The 18,141-nt window shown below is 41.2% G+C and overlaps 1 protein-coding gene across 2 annotated transcripts in view; it reads left to right on the top strand.

The window, feature by feature from the left end:
• Nucleotides 1-1,147: 1,147 nt before the first annotated feature.
• Nucleotides 1,148-18,141, top strand: part of TBK1 (TANK binding kinase 1) — a 31,307-nt gene continuing 14,313 nt past the window's right edge. The window contains exons 1-10 of one of the 2 annotated variants that reach the window (XM_075428297.1): nt 1,173-1,209; nt 4,333-4,460; nt 5,060-5,180; nt 7,007-7,147; nt 7,941-8,070; nt 8,672-8,853; nt 9,673-9,833; nt 12,514-12,624; nt 14,421-14,600; nt 16,114-16,310. In XM_075428297.1, coding sequence (XP_075284412.1) covers nt 5,094-5,180; nt 7,007-7,147; nt 7,941-8,070; nt 8,672-8,853; nt 9,673-9,833; nt 12,514-12,624; nt 14,421-14,600; nt 16,114-16,310 — 1,189 coding nt within the window. In that variant the 5' untranslated portion in view covers nt 1,173-1,209; nt 4,333-4,460; nt 5,060-5,093. Of the gene's footprint in view, nt 1,210-4,332; nt 4,461-5,059; nt 5,181-7,006; nt 7,148-7,940; nt 8,071-8,671; nt 8,854-9,672; nt 9,834-12,513; nt 12,625-14,420; nt 14,601-16,113; nt 16,311-18,141 lie in introns of both variants that reach the window. The other variant, XM_075428296.1, reaches the window with a different exon arrangement.

The raw sequence follows: 18,141 nt of genomic DNA, 5'->3' as shown, positions 1-18,141 counted from the left end.
ACTTCTGAGGAGCATCCCAATGTTTTGAAAGGCGCAAGGGCAGAACGCAAACGTGGGGAACTGCTCCCTCTATAACGCAGAAGCGTTCTGGAAGAAAGCTCAGGTGCCAACAAATGGGGAATATAAATTAAGCGTTTATATTAACAGCACAAAATGTATCAAAGCCAATTTACCAGTTTCACTAAGCAGCATTTTGGAACAAGCTTAGCGCCCTTAACAAGTCAACCAGCAAAGTCTGGACTTGTGATGAACCTTAAGAAAGGTGAGATAGTAACAATAAACAAAACCTGTAAGCAAAAGGTTGCTATCGTTCATTCGATCGTTCCTCAAGGAAAGAGGCTTCTAAGATTTGGGAAAAGGGTCATTCCAGGCAGGAAATGCAGAGGATCAAAGAAAGGATAGTCTTGGGGGGAATAAAAAAAGATTTCTTTTGACTACTTTACAATCATAATTATGTTTAAATCGCATTATGCATGAAAGATAAAATTCAGTATTTTTCCTTATAAAAGCTGGATGGACCATTTATTGGAACAGCAGCACTACTGGACAGTAAAAAAAAAAAAAAAAACGGCAAATCAGCAAGGAACCTTGCTTTAAGACCTTTAAAGTAAAAAATTAGCGAGAGCACGAAGGTGTGAAGAATACCAAGGCTTCGTGAGCTTTTAAAAAGGGTGAAACCGAGAGAAATTACCCGGGGCGCGGTAACCTTTCTCCAGGATATCCCTCGAAAAAGCAGCCAGCGAGGGGAGGTTCCCGCCAGTAAACCTAACTTCTGCCGGTTACAGGGCGGAGGGAACCAAGCCACGAAACCACCCCTAAAGCGCAGCAACAAAAAAGAAAAAAAAAAAGAAAAAAAATCGCCAGGGAAATCCTCACCGGAACCGGTCTGAGCTCCGTTTGACCATCACACCAGCTAAAATGCCGTTTTTAAGGAATATCTTGCTTCCGCTTCTCGGCGTCTCCCTGTTCTGCGCTCCCCTCGCCTCAGGGGCCGCGGCTCCCTCACCTCCCCCAGGGCGGGCGTCGGCGCCGCCCTCCCCTCTCAGCCGGCTCCCGCCACCCCGCTCCCTCCGGGCGGGGAAGGGCTGCCGGGCGCCCGGGCAGCTGCCGGGCGCCGAGGCGGTGCTTCTGCCGGCCCGCCTCCCCGGCGCCGCTGCAGGAAGCCGGAAGCGGCCGGGGCGCTGGGCAGGCAGGGCGAGAGGCGGCTGGGTGCGTGCGGCCGGGGCCGGTGGGCAGGGCAGGGGTGGGGGCCCTTGTCGAGCCGAGCTGAGGTGGGCGGTCGCCGGCGCGGAGGGGGCCGCTTCGGCGGCGAGGGGAAGCGGCCCCCTTCGCGCTGGGGCGAGGTGGTTTCGGTTTGCCGGGGGGGTGGCGGGGCCTTCCCTCAGGAAGAGGGTTTTTTTCTCTCAGGAAGGCTGTCCTGTTGTGGAGATGAGCTCCGGTACCGTGCCCTCCGCCGCGGGCCTGGCTGGCTTTGGCCCTCCGTGGCATTCCGGGAGCTGCCGAGTCCTCTTCCCCGGTTACGGAGTGGAAAGGCCGAGAGCTGGGGTGCCGAGCGGCGCCGGAGCTGGGCTTGCCGTTTGGTTTGCGGGCCTTTGGGAGCGTGTTCTGCTTCGTGTGGGTTCCAGCAGCGCCTGGTGCGGCCTGGGGCAGGGTGTGTAGGTGATTCGGATCCGAGCTGCTGGACTGGAAACCCCCCCGAAGGGCAGATGCAGGAAGCAGGAATTTCAGGGGGAGAAACTTCTTCTCTAGGCGTTAAAGAGAGGGCATACAGGAAAGTATAAAACCTTCCTATTTACCAGGCTGTATAATGCTACCTTAACGTTTATTTGGAACCTCAGCACCTTGCCCGTTGGCTTTGGTGGCATATGGGATCTTACCTGTAGACAGAAAGAGCCTTCACGTTAACTTCATCATCTGGCCAGACTTGCCTGGTGAACTTGTGTATTGCAGCTGTTAACGGGGGAAGTACCTGCTTTGTGTGCTTATCCCGTGTGCCTGAATTAACAGCAAACTTCTCCTTATTAATTAGAAGCAGACCATACTCCTGCTTCAAAGCATTGGGAGTTTAAAAAAAAAATCGCATTAGCAAAGCAATCTTTATCTATTAAAGTCCTCCCTGCTGACAAATAAAGAAGTAGTAGTGTCACCAGAAGCAGAAAAGTGTATTTAAAACCCCAAAAAGCATCTCCCAAACCCTTGAAATGCTAATGCGTCATGGGGGACAATAGATCAAACTGCTGGTAGGAGAAGAATACTTTTAGATATGTGTGAGGAACTTCTGACTCATCTAGTATCAGACTTAATGACCATAAGTGAGACGTGAAGAAACAGAAAGTTCAGCATTACATCTAGTGACAGGAATAATCATACGGTTAGAGATACATTTTTTTGAATGTGAAACTCTTGGTGAATTGATTTAGGAAGATATGAAAAGAAGACTCGACATGCCGAGTATTTAGGAAAGATCGGTTCTGAATCAGTCTTGAGAAAGGAAAGATATTAAATTAAAGGAGGTCTAACATGTTATAAAATTTATTGAATCAAATTATTATAATTTGAAGATTAAAATTAAAGCTGAATGAGACTGTATGCCTTAAAAGTGAAGACTCTGCCAGAAGAGTGTAGACTCTGTTGTAGTTATATATATTTTATATATGTCATAATATATAATATATATATTATACAAATACTGTTTTGACAAAAAAGGCCCAGTAGTGCAACACTGACTTTGGTTTGGCGCTGGATATGTACCCTGGGATTAACTTCGGCATAATTGTATCTGTAGTGTTACTAGTGAAAAAAAACAGACCTTGAGAACCCATCAGTGACTTGCCGGCTGTTTTTTTAAATCCATTGAATGATACGCAAGGTCGTCTGTCACAGACCTGTCCTTTTGTTTTCACTCATTGACCTTCATGCAAATTTCATTAGAAAACAAGGTAAAGGAAGAGAGCTAATCTCATACATAAGCTACCTCATCTCTATCACTTCGGGCAACACAATAATTCAGTCTCTAGTAGGTTGCTAAAATTTTTAGTATTTGAACAGACTGGTGAAGAAACTCTGTTTGCTTGATTGTTCTGCGCACCTTCTGTCTGCTTAGAAAGGATTCGTTATGTTTCCGTGTCTTGGTATGAGTCTAATGAACATTGCTTTGAAATAAATGCTAATATACGTGTTTTCTAGTAATGTGCCAGCTGGCTTGTTACATGCAGGGTTATGAGGAATTTTTTAATTTGGAGATTTTACAAATGGTTTACAGAGTGGGTTGTGCAGTATTTCTTCACAGACCTCTTCCTTACCTTCTAAGTCTGCATCATAGATAGCTCTTTGGCATCTACAGTGATTGCCAGCTTGGAGAAATTATTTTACTCTACTCTTGCAAATTGTCTTGTTGGATTTAACTGAGAATTGTAAGGGTTTGGAGAGTGGTGTTGGGTTTTTTTGGTTCAGATTTGAGAGAAAACCTTTTTTCCCTTCTGTAGGCATCGTCAAGAGCTTTATCTGGATTTTAAGAATGGTGTTGCTGCATGACGCAGAGCTTAGGTTAGAGTAATGTCAGGGCTTGTCATTGTGTCATTATGTTCTGTACGCTGTGTATCATTGCCTGGATGTTTTGGGACAGCTTTGCAAGTAAATCCACATCTTACAGGAGCGAATAGCTAAATGAAAGTATGAAATCCGCAGTCGCTAGGCATAGAAAAATGCGTTCAAAGTCATGAGAACATTGCTGTCTCCTTGCGGTGTGGCACGGGTACGACTGGGAACGGTGCCACGGAGCTTTGGCTTCCTCCGCTCTCCTGCGGCGCAGGCTGTGAGGCTTCTGGTGGTGTTGTCTTCGGCACCAGGGAGCTCTCAGAAAGCGCCAGCCGCCTTCTCGTGATAAACATGCACAGGAAATTCTGTCATATTTCTCCTTCCGGTAGTTACAGGCAAGGCTTTTTTTGTTTCATTTGACTATCAGTTCACTGTTTCTTGTCAGTTAACACAGACAGACACAGGGTCTGCTGCCAGGCTATGAGGAAAGGCTCTTGCTCTAGGACCTTGCCCATATCCAGTTGCCGTTTTGCTGTTAAGATTCTTTAGATCAAGGAAGGTACATCTTTGGTGTTAGAGCCTTTACTAGATTTAATGGCAAAATCAGTGTTTTGATTAAACCAAAAAGGTGAGGGTATTCACCTGCAGCTGCTGCTGTTTTGGCCGGGGGGGAAATCTGGCCGTTCTAATGTTTGTTTGTTTGTTTGTTTTAAATTGTTTTAATTTAATCAAACCTTTTTTTTCTCTTTCTTTTGAGTCTGTGAAGGCCTGACTGTCTGACAATTTACATTTCAGGAAGGATGGGGACAACACGCTGTCTCTCTGGAAACGTTGTGATGTACCAAATGTAAAATTTTAGAAATGGAACAAGTGTCCCATAACTTCTTCCAGTAGCAATTGGTGTTTTTAGCAAGTAGCTGAAAGTACGTTTGTTAATTGTGATTTTTATCTAGCTCATGTAAAAATAACTTTTTGTAAGTAGTCAGTCCAGTTCCTTTACAGTTGTACTGAAGTGCAACTTCCAGTGCCAAAGTGAGCTAAAAGATCTGTATGCATATCTGCCATTATCCTGAATGTCTTTTCCTTAATAATAATTCCATTATTATTTCCTTAATAATAATTCCATTATTCGGTATATATGCCTATATAAACCTTGCTTATTTTCAAAAGGCCTTGTGCACATGTTTGTGACTCTTTCCTATGGTTTTTGTTACTGTATCATTTAAACACCTGCATACAACAGATAAGAGATTATAAAGCTTTCACATTTCCAGTTGATTTTTCAAAGTTTGGGGAGTAAAGACCTCAAATGCGGAGAGGTGTTGTGTCTATAGCATTAGTTTTGATTGTTGAGCTTGGTTTTGTTTCATTGTTTCACCTCTTACTCCTCTACTTGGTTGTTCTTAATTATTTCTGTATGTTTTTGGAGTTGCAGGTTTTTTTCCCCCTTCTAATTAAAAGAAGTCCCTTTCATGTATTTTACTAAATTGTAATTTAATATATTTAACCCTTTGTTTTTAAGGTGAAAAAAACCCCTGTCTAATCAAAGAGCAAAGATGCAGAGCACTTCGAATTACCTCTGGCTGTTGTCTGACATTCTAGGACAGGGAGCTACTGCAAATGTTTTCCGGGGACGACATAAGGTTTGTGAGGAATTACTAGTCTGAGTAACATGTAAAATTGAATTTTTTTCATATGTGATAGTGTCATGAAAGCAATGAAAAAAATATTTAGGACTAAATCAAATATATCTTTGTACTTATTCATGCTTAGTTTTTAATTTTTAATATTCACCCATTGAATTAGAGTTCTATACAGCTGTTTCCAAGGATTTGGTTTTAGTGTTGTATTGTTTGTCCTTGTAAAATAATAACTGTTATTAATTCTTCATTCCTTCATTCTTTCGTTTTGTGGAAAAAAATAGTCCTTGCTTAAGAATTTAAACAGGAATAAAAGTATTACCAGTTTTTGTTACATGATAGGTTATCTTTGTCATTGTTAAATTCTCTTTTCATAGTTTTTCCCTGTTCTTTCGTAACCCATTTTTTGTGATTTTTATGGTTTTGTACCAGAAGTGAAATATTCTTAACATATTATTGTATTGGATGAAGTTGCTGTTAGTCTTTGTCCGTAAGTCAATGCTTCATACATGTCTAGGACACCATCTTCCTGGTGACATGCCTTGAGTAATCCGTACAGAATAGTACATCTTAGAGCAGTTTTGCCGTGTAAATGATATACTGATGAGTATGTTGTAACCTGAAGTGAGGGGCTGAAATGACCTTACTTGTGTAGGTCATTCCATTCCTGTGAATTTCATGGTACGTCTCACAAAATGAAGATAAGCCTAGTAGTGGAAGTCCTATTCGCTTGTAGTAATGACAGTCAGTGTGAAATCAGTATGGAGTTATATATAAGCTACAGTGTTTTCTGTGTTCCGCATTTAACTGTGAAGCAACACTAAGCAATAATCACTAAGCAATAATTTAGCAGTTACAGTGCTTTTCGGGGTGAGCGAATTTCAACACAGAATGATTCCCCTGTAAAGCATGTGGTTTTATGGTGCCACCTGTCATCACGCTCACTAGTCTGAGCACATGACCTGCAGCGCATTGTCCGTGGGAGAAAGCTTTTAGCTGGGCACCAGTAGTGTATGCAGGTGTGCTGCACAGCTCACCTAGTCTAAGCATAGAAAAGCTTTGTCCTTAGAAAGAATCTGTTGCGCACAAGACTGCTGATGTAAGCTTATTCCTGGAGTGGGCGCAAGGAATGGCCTTAAGAGGAACAGGAGTTGCACTCTCAGCTGGTGCTGTGGCTGCCTGAGCATACTGGGGCTTAGTCCCACTTGAGACCCTGAGTCTCTGATTAAGCTCATGACTGTGCTCCTGTCACTTATTATGTGGATCTGAACTGCTTCAGAATTTTGCATTAGTGGTAAGTAGTGCTCAACATGGCCTTCTTTGAAAAAACAAAGTGCTGTCTAATCAGTTTAAACAGAACAATAAAGAAAAAGAGAGCAATGTTCAGCTTCCGAAAGTTGCCTCTTAACTTAAGCAAGCCAGGATTCTCAACCGGGGTATGTGCGTGTCTCTTACGGATATGTGCAAGTGGCTTACCTCTGGGTGAAGAAGTATTTTTCAGCTAAGTTTATGGGTCATTCTTAAATGTATAGCCTTTCTTACACTAACTGTTCTTTTTTTCAAAGCACTTAGATTTTGTGGGCTAGCCTTGAGTTTTCATTCTGCTAGTCTGTTTGCTTCTAGTCTATATTAAACTAAACCAATGTGTACATACACGTTTTTAATAGAATCTTAATTTCCACCTTAACACAATATATTATTCTGAACTATTTCCAATCCGAGTATGCTTGTATGCACAACAGGAAATCTCAGAATGCTTGGACAATGGATATGTTTACATTTACAATCTTGTGCTTCTGTTTGATTAGTAATTTGTTTGTTTTGAACAGAAAACTGGGGATTTATATGCTGTCAAAGTATTTAACAGTATAAGTTTCCTTCGTCCTGTGGATGTTCAGATGCGAGAGTTTGAAGTATTGAAGAAACTAAATCATAAGAACATTGTCAAATTGTTTGCTGTCGAAGAAGAGGTAATGAATTGCGGTGATTGCGATCTGAGATGCATGGTAGTAACCACAGTAACTGTCTTTTTCTTTATCCTTAACTATAGAAGATAAAGTTACATTTTTAAAGAATGGTAACATATGTGAAGATACAAATACTCTGACCCAACCACTACCGTTTTTAATTTTTCTTTCTTTTTTCTTTTTTCTTGTTGTTGAAAGAATATGCTTGCTTTCAGTGTTTAGGCGTAGGTTCTCTAGAAGCGACTGTCCTAAGGTTTATCTTGAATTAGGATTTTTAAGCTATCTTCATGTGTGACTTTAATACATACTAATCTTTGGAGATGTTTCAGTGATCTTGACAATGTTATGCTTTTGTGTTCCAACCAACTAAAATAATGACATAGGACACCTAGAACTGTGTGTTAGAATGAATTGCAGTAGTCATGCTGAAATGGAGACTGGTCAGTTGGTTGAATGACCCAGATGCTGCGACTGGTAAAAAGGAAGGAAGGACGATTGCTGCTCTCTGCTCTTCTGTGCTGTAGTTTCTCATTTGTCCACCCATCAATACTGCTGTCAACCCTCTTAAGTGCCTAGAACTTGAAGTTTTCTTAAATTTTTCCCCCTATCCAAGTTAAAATACCTGAAACAATATGAAAATTCACCTGTGTTTATTTTGAAGATGATCACCAGAATGGGATTTATGATCTAGCTACAGATTTTTTCTTGTTTTGAAAGTAAGATCGTGTGGTTATTTGTAATTTCTGACATTATTTTCACAATGGTCACAGACTTACCTTTTTAAATTTTTTTCCAGACAACGACTAGACACAAAGTACTAGTTATGGAATTTTGTCCATGTGGGAGTTTATATACAGTTCTAGAGGAGCCATCTAATGCCTTTGGTTTGCCAGAGTCCGAGTTCTTAATTGTTTTGAGAGATGTGGGTATGTAGATTTTGCTCTTTAGTCTAATTTGTTAACTGAAATGAACTCATACATGTTTTGTTTATCTTGAAACAGCGAGAATCAAGGCATATGAATGACTGTCAACTAATGTAACAAATTAATGTGGTCACATGGAGTCACATCTTTTATTTATGTCTATATGGGTATATATAGCTGCTTTAAGAAGCCATTTCTGTGTAATGCATTGCTGTAATTCTTTCTTGCTTGTTTCAAGATTATTTCTCACATGTTGCACTGATTTCTAGTGATAATTAATCTCAGAAGAGTAAATTAGAAAAATAATGAGGTTTACCTGTGCCTGCCTGTTATAAAATTTTCCTCCGTTACTTTATGGAAAAGATGTTGCTGAGAGCAAGAGATACTGTACTTTGGCTGTTTGAAAGGAAAAAAGGCAGAAATGCATAGACTGTTCTCTGGTCCTGATCTTTTTGTTAATTGGGTGATTCCCATTTTCGAATGAGAAAGTAAAGACCTGTGTCTTCATAGCCTCAGTTACAATTCAGTGCTTGTGCAGTCTGCATCAAGATGCATACCTAAATTCTCTTGGGTTTTTGTGTGTTTTTGTTTTTTTTAATTTAAGTGGCTGGGATGAATCATCTCCGGGAGAATGGAATAGTGCACCGTGACATCAAACCAGGCAATATAATGCGTGTCATCGGCGAAGATGGTCAGTCTGTTTACAAACTTACAGACTTTGGTGCTGCAAGAGAACTTGAAGATGACGAACAATTTGTTTCTCTCTATGGCACAGAAGAGTATTTAGTAAGCCCATATGATTTCGCTTTCTGTTGAAGAAATGTTTGAAGCATGGGGCTCTTTATGATGAGAGTTGAATAGGTGAAGGTCAGACTGTTGGGAATTAGTATTTCAACTTTTGTATCATAATTGTTTTTATAACTTCCCACCTTTTTCACCTTGGGTCATGACAGTTCTGCTGCTGCTCTGACTCCAGTAGCCTTTAAATAATTTCTACATCCACTGTTGCCTTGTGTGAAAGGAAGAACAACGGTATTTGAGTTATGAATGTCTTTGCCTTTATCTCTGTAGATATTTTTCAGTTTGCGTTTGAGCTACTTGGATGATGTTAGATGTAGTTAAGATTCACTTGACACCTCAGTTAACCAGAGAGACAGGCAGAGAAGCATCAATACAAGCATCATAGACAAAATTTTTTCCTGCCATGTTTTCCCACATGTAGTATCGTAACTGATGTTCTCCTCTGCCATGGATCTTTTTCGAGTTTGGTTTCTGTTGCTTCAAAATCATCTGGAGGAATACTGGTTTTCTCCTCTTCTTTAGTGGTGTTTTATTCTAATAGTCAATCTTTAGTTAAATTTTAAAATATTTTTTGCAGACTTTTGATAGAAGTGGCTGTCATACCTAGGAACACTTTTGTCATATTCTGTCAGAATAACTTAAGCAGATTCTATGATACAAGCTAACTTTGCTGTTGGGTTAAAGAGCTGAAAGTCTAGAATGACAAATGATCTTGCTGTGAAAAGATAGATTGGGTTTTTGTTCTTTATATGGTTCATAAAGCAATTACAATTTCTTTTTTTCTGTGTTTTTTTTTCTCTTCAGCATCCTGATATGTATGAGCGAGCGGTTTTGAGGAAAGAGCATCAGAAAAAGTATGGGGCAACAGTTGATCTGTGGAGCATAGGGGTAACCTTTTACCATGCTGCAACAGGGAGTTTGCCTTTCCGACCTTTTGAAGGACCTCGTAGAAACAAGGAAGTGATGTAGGTAATTTAGAAGGAGCATTTTATCTGTTCATAAATTAAGTCAGTCCATGAAGTGCTTTTTATCAAGAAATCCTACACACATTAGAACAGTGAAAATATGTAAGGAAAAACATTCTTTAACTTTGTTGTGGTTTAACCCCAGTAGGTAGCTGAGTACCACACAGCTGTTTGCTCACTCCCCGGCAGTGACATCGGGAAGAGAATTGGAAGGGTAAAAGTGTGAAAAATCGTGAGTTGAGATAAAGACAGTTTAATAAGTAAAAAAGCAAACAAACAAACAAACAAACAAACCCCCCAAAAAATCCCACAACAAAAAACCCTCCACCCCTAAACCCAAAGGAAAATAAAACCAAGAGAAACAAGTGATGCAAAAAACCGCCAATTGCTCACCACCAGCCAACTGATGCCCAGTCAGTCCTTCACCAACTGCCGCCCTGGCAAATTTCCTACCCCAGCTTTTATTGCTCAGCATGGTGTCATATTGTATGGAATATCCCTTGGGGTCATCTGTTCTGGCTGTGTCCCCTTCCAGCTTCTTGCCTGCCCGCAGCCTACTTGCTGGCGGGGCAGTGTGAGAAGTAGAAAAGGCCGTGATGCTGTGTAAGCACTGTTCAGCAATGGCTAAAACATCCCTGTGTTATCAACGCTGTTTTGGTCACAAATCCAAAACACAGCACCGTATGAGCTAGTATGAAGAAGATAAACTCTGTCCCAGCCAAAGCCAGTACAAACATTCTGCTTCAACAAGGATTTTAGTGTGTGGCACCTGAAGACCTGAATTGAGCATCAGAGTGCCCCCAATATACTGACGTTTTTCCACACATCTTTCCTTCACCATGGCTCCAAGCTGATCTGTTGCAGTGTGATGTATATAACTTGGGTATTCAGGCACAATTACAGTATTCTGAAATGGATTTTCAGAGCTGCAGATTTTTGTTGTCCTTCAGATGATTGTCTTCCCAGGCAGTCTTGAAATGCACGCACTGCCCACAAGACTGACATTTTTTGGGTAGCATAGTTGTGGACTGTGGCTGAAGTTAACAGGGGTAGCTCCTGAATGGGAGACAGAAGTGTTTATGACGTGCTGGTTGGAACTGATTCTTGTTTCATCCTAGTCTAGTTCATAGAATCATAGAATAGTTCGGGTTGGATCATCTAGTCTAACCCCCCTGCAATGACCAGGGACATCTTCAACTAGATCAGGTTGCTCAGAGCCCCATCCAGCCTGACCTTGAATGTTTCCAGGGATGGGGCATCTACCACCTCTCTGGGCAATCTGTTCGAGTGTTTCACCACACTCATTGTAAAAAATTTTGTCCTTGTGTCCAGGCTAAATCTACGCTCTTTTAGTTTAAAACCATTGTCCCTTGTGCTATCACAACAGGCCCTGCTAAAAAGCCTGTCCCCATCTTTCTTAGCGGCCCCCTTTAAGTACTGAAAGGCCGCAGTAAGGTCTCCCTGGAGCTGTCTCTTCTGCAGGCTGAACAACCCCAACTCTGTCAGCCTTTCCTCACAGGAGAGGTGTTCCGGCCCTCAGATCATTTTTGTGGCCTCCTCTGGCCCTGCTCGAACAGGTCCATGTCTTTCCTGTGCTGGGGGCTCCAGAGCTGGATGCAGGACTTCAGCTGAGGTCTCACCAGAGCGGAGTAGAGGGGCAGAATCCCCTCCCTCAGCCTGCTGGCCACGCTTCTTTTGATGCAGCCCAGGATACAGGTGGCCTTCTGGGCTGTGTGCGCACGTTGCTGGGTCATGCCCAGATTTTCATCCACCAGTACCCCCAAGTCCTTCTTGACAGGGCTGCTCTCAATCCCTTCATCCCACAGACTGTATTGATACAGATCTAGTTTGTTGTTGTTGTTCTGTGTGTTGCATTTAAAAAATAAAGCAAGGTGGTACCTGGGAACTCTTAATAGGCCAATAATATCTCTGTTCTGGTGCTCCTTACATACTGCTGCCAGTTTTTTTAGTTTAAGGGACTGCCCATCCTGCAGTTGTCCCACAGGCATTCTTCTTGTTGTATCTGCTTGAGAGATAAGTGAGGAACATATGTTTTGTAAGTACCTCGTCCTTCAAAAAGAGAAAGCACAACTGAAAGTTTCTGTTGCAAAAAGCCTATTGCTCCTGATTTGTTTCATGAGAAATGTGAGAAACACTAGCCTTTTCAGTACAAAGTTTATACAATGCCAAATTGTATCCAAATTGCTAGATGTTTCCAAGTTAGAGTAATTTCTCAAGGCCCACCTCATGTTCCTTTTTTATCCCCAAGTGACTTTGTGGTGGCTAAATGACATCTCTTGCCATGGAACATGCTAGAAGTTAGTCATGTAAATGCCTAAATTGAAATGCCTTGGAAATCGGACTTTGATAGGTTAACACTTGTGAAAAAGCTTCAGCTTCCTTCAGTGGTGCCTGATATCTCTCCAAAATTTTTCCTAAACCTGAGGTGGACAAAGTTGATCCTCCAACATAGCCTGAAGTGTTTCCTTTTCATTACTATTTTAGCACCACTTTGTCAGCTTGCTAGTGAAGCTTCCTAATTATTGCACCACCTACAAATTTAGGCTAACCTGTTGTTTAGATTTATATTATTGGTACCCCTTTGAGGATTAGTTACTAGACCTAAGTATGTATAAGAGGCAGCAGCTGAAGTCTGTATTATCTTTATAATGTATCACAGGTATAAAATAATCACTGGAAAGCCTTCTGGTGCTATTTCTGGAATACAGAAAGCAGAAAATGGACCAATTGAGTGGAGCTGGGAGATGCCTGTTTCTTGTAGTCTTTCCAAGTAAGTTTCAACTTCTCACAAGATGTTCGAATGCTACTTGATTAGGCTTTTCCAGTTGTTCTCTCAGGATTGGGTCTTTAGAACAGAGATCTGGCTGTTGCAGTTGTTTTCTCTGAACTCTTCAGTAGATCGGTACAGTCTACTATTAGGTTATTGGGTGTTTTTTCTTCCCAGCTGTCCAAATAGTTTTATGACTGCTAATTTACAAATGAGTGCCTGAGAATATGAAGTGACATGAGTAGAAGAAAGATTATGACTGTATTTTCTCCACCCTTAGGAAAGAGGATGAAGATTCAATAAAGTTTGAATTGATGGCCAACCTTTCTTGGAAGAATGTGACTTCAGACTTTACAAAGATTAGGCAGTAGGAAGGAAATGATAAGAAAAGACGGTTCAGAGACTTGCTTTTTTTCCAGAAAAAAATCACATCAGCAACATTTAACGTATTCTCATAGTATCTTTTAAATTTTCTTTATCATCATATTTTTGCATCATATGTCATAATACTCAGTTGGAAGAGGCATGGAAGATCTAATTTCAACGTGATCTTAAAAGCACCTCCCGTAACCCATTTACGTATATGTCTTCCTGAGATTTCTTCAGTACTTTAAAGTTACTACTCTTTCATGGTAAAGGGAGAAAGAAATTGTTCCATGTACAGACTCTAAAAGCAAACCTTTCTGAAAGCCAAATACATAGATCCATAAGGGGTGGAGAGTGAAAGTCTGGTTTATATCGATTCATTAGTTCACAGTGTGCAGAACTTGCAACTTACATGTATTTTTCATGATACTGCTGAGTTGTTTCCTTTGCTTATTCCATATAATTGAGTGCTGGAAAGAATAAAGGAAGCGGATTTTTTTGTTAAACGTCTGTTTACAGCAGTATTTTCAAGTAGCATTTAAACAATATTTACGGTTTAAGATTAGTACTAAAGTGAGTTTGAGTACAGCATCCATTGACCTGTAATGGGGCTGTCTGTGTGTTTGTAAGCCACTGGAGTTTGCTTGAGAATGTTGCCAGTTTTACCTCTGGTTTTTCAGGTTTGACGTGTGCATAACGTTGAAACTTTGAAGAAGTTGTTCGTGATAATCCTGGAGTAGGATCCATAAAGTTCCTTGCAATTCAGATTCTCAAAGTAGAAATAAAAGAAATTTAAGCTGGCCTTTCTCCTAGAATAGTGATAACTTTAAGGCAATAGTTGCACATTTTTCTTTGCAGTAGTTGAGCTGCATGTGTGGAGTACTTATTTAGCCCCATCTCAATCAGGATGAATTCTGTTGCTGTTGACAATTTAAATAATGAGCCTGTGCTAACCCAGCTGACTTTGATTGAAAGCAACATGGTGTGCTCACACAAGCAGCTCAGCCAGCAAACCATAAATGGCAGTAGCTTGCTTCAGAGTGATCAACTGTGCTAAGTGTGTGGGGTGAGCTGGGCGACAGACTACTGCCCAGCAGTGGTAGAAGGTGAGCTTAGCTCTACAAGGTAGATTTTTTTAAATTGCATGCCATTTTTCCAATGCCCGTGATATTTGTCAAATACTAAGGAAAACATATTTGATAGTTGAGCCTAAAAAGGAAAGAGGTAAAGTATGTCTGTTAATGAAAAACAATGGACATTACTGTTGAACATTTCGTTGTTCAGTAGAGGGGGAAGAAAAAGCACTGGCATATTCTTCAAGGGATAATAGGTTTGCGTTCCTGAGACAAGTCAAATGAAGTATTGCAGTTGATTACAAGATGAAAAGATCCAAGTAGATTCAAGTTGTCTTCTCTCCTCCTGGTGTCCTCTAGGGGTCTGCAAGTACTGCTCACACCTGTCCTTGCGAATATTCTTGAAGCAGACCAGGAAAAATGCTGGGGATTTGACCAGTTCTTTGCAGAGACAAGTGACATACTGCACAGAATAATAATCCACATCTTTTCACTGCAGCAGATGACCTTGCACAAAGTTTATATTCACAGCTATAATACGTAAGTGTTCTCTCTATTTTCATTACTGTGCTCTTATTCACGCAAACAGTACTGTGATCTCAGATCACGAGTGTTACAAATTCAGTAGCCTTTCCTTTGCAGTTTATCTGAGGAAGTGAAAGCTTGTAACTCTCCTGTGTAGTCACAGTGCATAGAAGCATGTTGACCAAAAATAAAAATAAAATCATTGAAGGTCGAATGAACTGGTCTTAAACTTGGTCTTAATCAGTGATGGAACACAGACTTAATCCTTGTCATGTTACAATGTGTCTGTGTTGTTAATGAATACCAACTCATCGCACATTGGTATGTGTGACTTATTTATAGAGTAGTTTTCCAGGGAGTGTTCAACTCTTGCTTTTCCTGTCTTGTCCTCAAGAATACAAAATGTGCACATCATCAGTGTCTGACATAAAACTCTCACAGGGGTTCTGAAGTTGTAATTGGTGCAATTTAGGATCCTGAGTTATATGGAGTTCACTTTATGGTCGTTAAATGCTGATGTTTAAACAACACTTTACAGCTTTTCAGTTTGATACAAAAGTAAGTGCCTTTTCTCTGCCTTATTACAGACAATACAGAGTATGTGGTGTTCTCTCATATGCAAAGAGATACAGTTACTTCATCAAATGTGTAAATACAGTCCTGGCCTTTTCGGGTTTTTCTTTTATATTCTGCCATTTGTATTCTGAGAGAGCCCAAATACTATTTTTGCAGGGAAGTTTTGCTTGTATCTCAAACTGCTATTTGTACTTTAGTTTTTTAAGTTTTATTTTGTTGTCATTTACCTTTATTTATACACTAGTTTTAGTATTAACAAGTGACAGTGTACTAGTGCTGCTCAGGAGGCACATTGGTCCTTCCTGTTAGTGTGCTTAAGGTTTTTCTTTGTTGTGGGTGGTTTTGTTTGTTTGTTGGGTATTGGGGGGGGGGGGGGGGGGGAGGAGATACATAAATTCTTATGCCTTGTATCTGTTGATAGCTGGAAATAAAATACCAAAGTGTCTTTGGACTTGCTTATCACTGCTGTTTTAGGAGATGATCTGGCTGGCTGTTAGCTGACAGGCTGAACTTAAGTTGTGTGCTTTTTGACATGTAAAACACCAGAATTTTCTCTTGGAAAGACCATCCATCTCCTTTGAAGAAATGGGTGTGCCCGAGAAAACTAAAGTATGCTTTCTTCCTCTCATCTGGTGTTGCCTGTTTTTACTGACCTTCAGACTTCAGGCCAAAGCAAGTTTGTTTACACAGACGTGCTTTGGTGGAAAATCAGCGGTAGAAAGGGAAGTTTGATATTTTGCAGGAAATAGCATTTATTTTTGTAACAGAGCAACCTGGAGCCTTAGGCAGTACGCTGCTTTTTGTTCTGCTTACAAGTCAAGTGCTTTATGTGTAAAACCAGTTCTTAATTAATCAGAAGTAAAGGGGATTTTTATTTAAGTAATAGAAAATCTGAATTGTTGAACTATTGTAATGAGTCTAACTAATACTGAATATATTGTTTGCATTATAGAGCTGCTATATTTTATGAGTTGGTCTACAAGCAGACCAAAATACCATCTCAGAATCAAGAACTGATATATGAAGGTCGGCGTTTAATACTGGAGCCTGGCAGATTGGCACAGCACTTCCCCAGAACAACTGAGGAGAATCCCATCTTTGTAGTAAGCAGGGAGCCTGTGAACATTGTCGGATTAATCTACGAAGAAGGTATATGAAAGTCATTTCCCCTTTCTTATAGCTATCTTTTGTAAATAGTTTGGGTTATTTAATTACTGTTTTATGTCTGTTATATCTTAGAAGTAGTGTTTGAAAATTTTCTCTGTTGATACCTGAAGTTCTAAGTATGCAGTCCATTTTTTTTCAAAAACGCTGACTATCCAGCATATTTTTACAGAAACAGTAGCTGCTTGTAGTGTTCCTAGTGCTGTGAAGCTGAGCGTTTGTGTGTTAAGGTGTAGTGGTGCATATGGAGTTCTGAAATTTTTTGAAGCAAGACACTTTTAAGAAGTAGAAAGGCATATTACAAAATGTAATTCAAAGCTGGTTCTTTTGTTCCATTGCTCACCTAAGTGGAAATTCAAGTTTTGCTTTTTTTTTTAATTTATCATGAATGTGGTTAGCCTTTCTGTTAACAGAGGAGATCTTAACAACTTACCTTTGCTGAGAAGACAAAGTAATGTAACAACAGGAAAAAAAAGAAATTAAGTTTTTGCTTTTCCATTTTTCCTTGAGGGGCTTATAGAAGGCCCCTATGTGAGAGCCCTTTTTTAGAAGAGATGAGCTGGAGGACGTGCCTCCAGTTGAGAGGTCAGCGTTGCTTTTGTCCGCATGTCCTGCGTACTGAGTGCTCGGGCCAGCTGGTGCTCACACAGAGGCGCTGAGGAGTGCGGGTAGGTGAGCTGTTTGCAGAAGGATCAACAGGGCCTTTATATTGTGTCAGAGCTTTCTGGAGGAGTCGGTGACCGTGAGAACAGAGGAGATTCAGCTGAAGAGGCTACCCGACATTTTAAAAAGCTATTTGCTGAAGTCCTGCCCTTAAGACTCTCAATGAAACTAAGCAGCCATGAGATAAGAGGGAATGGTCTCCCATGTGGGCAAACGTAGGGCTGAAGAACAGAAATAAATGGCTGGCTTTGTCCATGGAGAGAGGTGGCTAGTGGAGACCTGCACGACATCTGCGCTGTGCAGAATGTTCAAAAGTGAGTCTGGAAAAGGAAGTAAAGGACACTTTGCTGAAGATACCAAGTTATTTAAAGCATTTGTGGTGGGTTGACCCTGGCTGGATGCCAGGTGCCCACCAGAGCCGCTCTATCACTCTCCTCCTCAGCTGGACGGGGGAGAGAAGAAAATATGATGAAAGGCTTGTGGGTCGAGATAAGGATAGGGAGAGATCACTCACCAGTTACCGTCATGGAAAAAACAGAGTTGACTTGAGGAAAAATTAATTCAAATTATTACCAATCAAATCAGAATAGGATAATGAGAAATAAAACCAAATCTTAAAAACACCTGCCCCCAACCCCTCCCTGCTTCCTGGGCTTAACTTTACTCTCAGTTTTCTCTAACTCCTCCCCCAGAGTGGCGCAAGGGGACAGGGAATGGGGGTTACAGTCAGTTCATCACACGTTGTCTCTGCCGCTCCTTCCTCTTCAAGGGGAGGACTCTGCACCCTCTTCCCCTTTTCTGATGTGGGCTCCTCTCTCCATGGGTCCACAGGTCCTGCCAGAAGTCTGCTTCAGTGCAGGCTTCCCACGAGGTCACAGTCTCCTTTGGGCATCCACCTGCTCCGGCGTGGGGTCCTCCATAGGCCTCAGGTGGATATCTGATCCACCGTGGACCTCCATGGGCTGCAGGGGCACAGTCTGCCTCACCATGGTCTTCGTCATGGCTGCAGGGGAGTCTGCTCCAGTGCATGGAGGACCTTCTCCCCTTCCTTCTTCACTGACCTTGGTGTATGCAGAGTTGTTTCTCTCGCATCGTCTCACTCCTCGCTCTGTTGCTGTTTTCGCAGCATTTTTTTCCCCATCTTATGTTATCC

Source organism: Opisthocomus hoazin, chromosome 8, assembly GCF_030867145.1.
Source record: "Opisthocomus hoazin isolate bOpiHoa1 chromosome 8, bOpiHoa1.hap1, whole genome shotgun sequence".
Classification (NCBI taxonomy): domain Eukaryota; kingdom Metazoa; phylum Chordata; class Aves; order Opisthocomiformes; family Opisthocomidae; genus Opisthocomus; species Opisthocomus hoazin.
The sequence above is the reverse complement of the archived record's forward strand: the minus strand, read 5'-3'. Positions and strand labels throughout refer to the sequence as shown.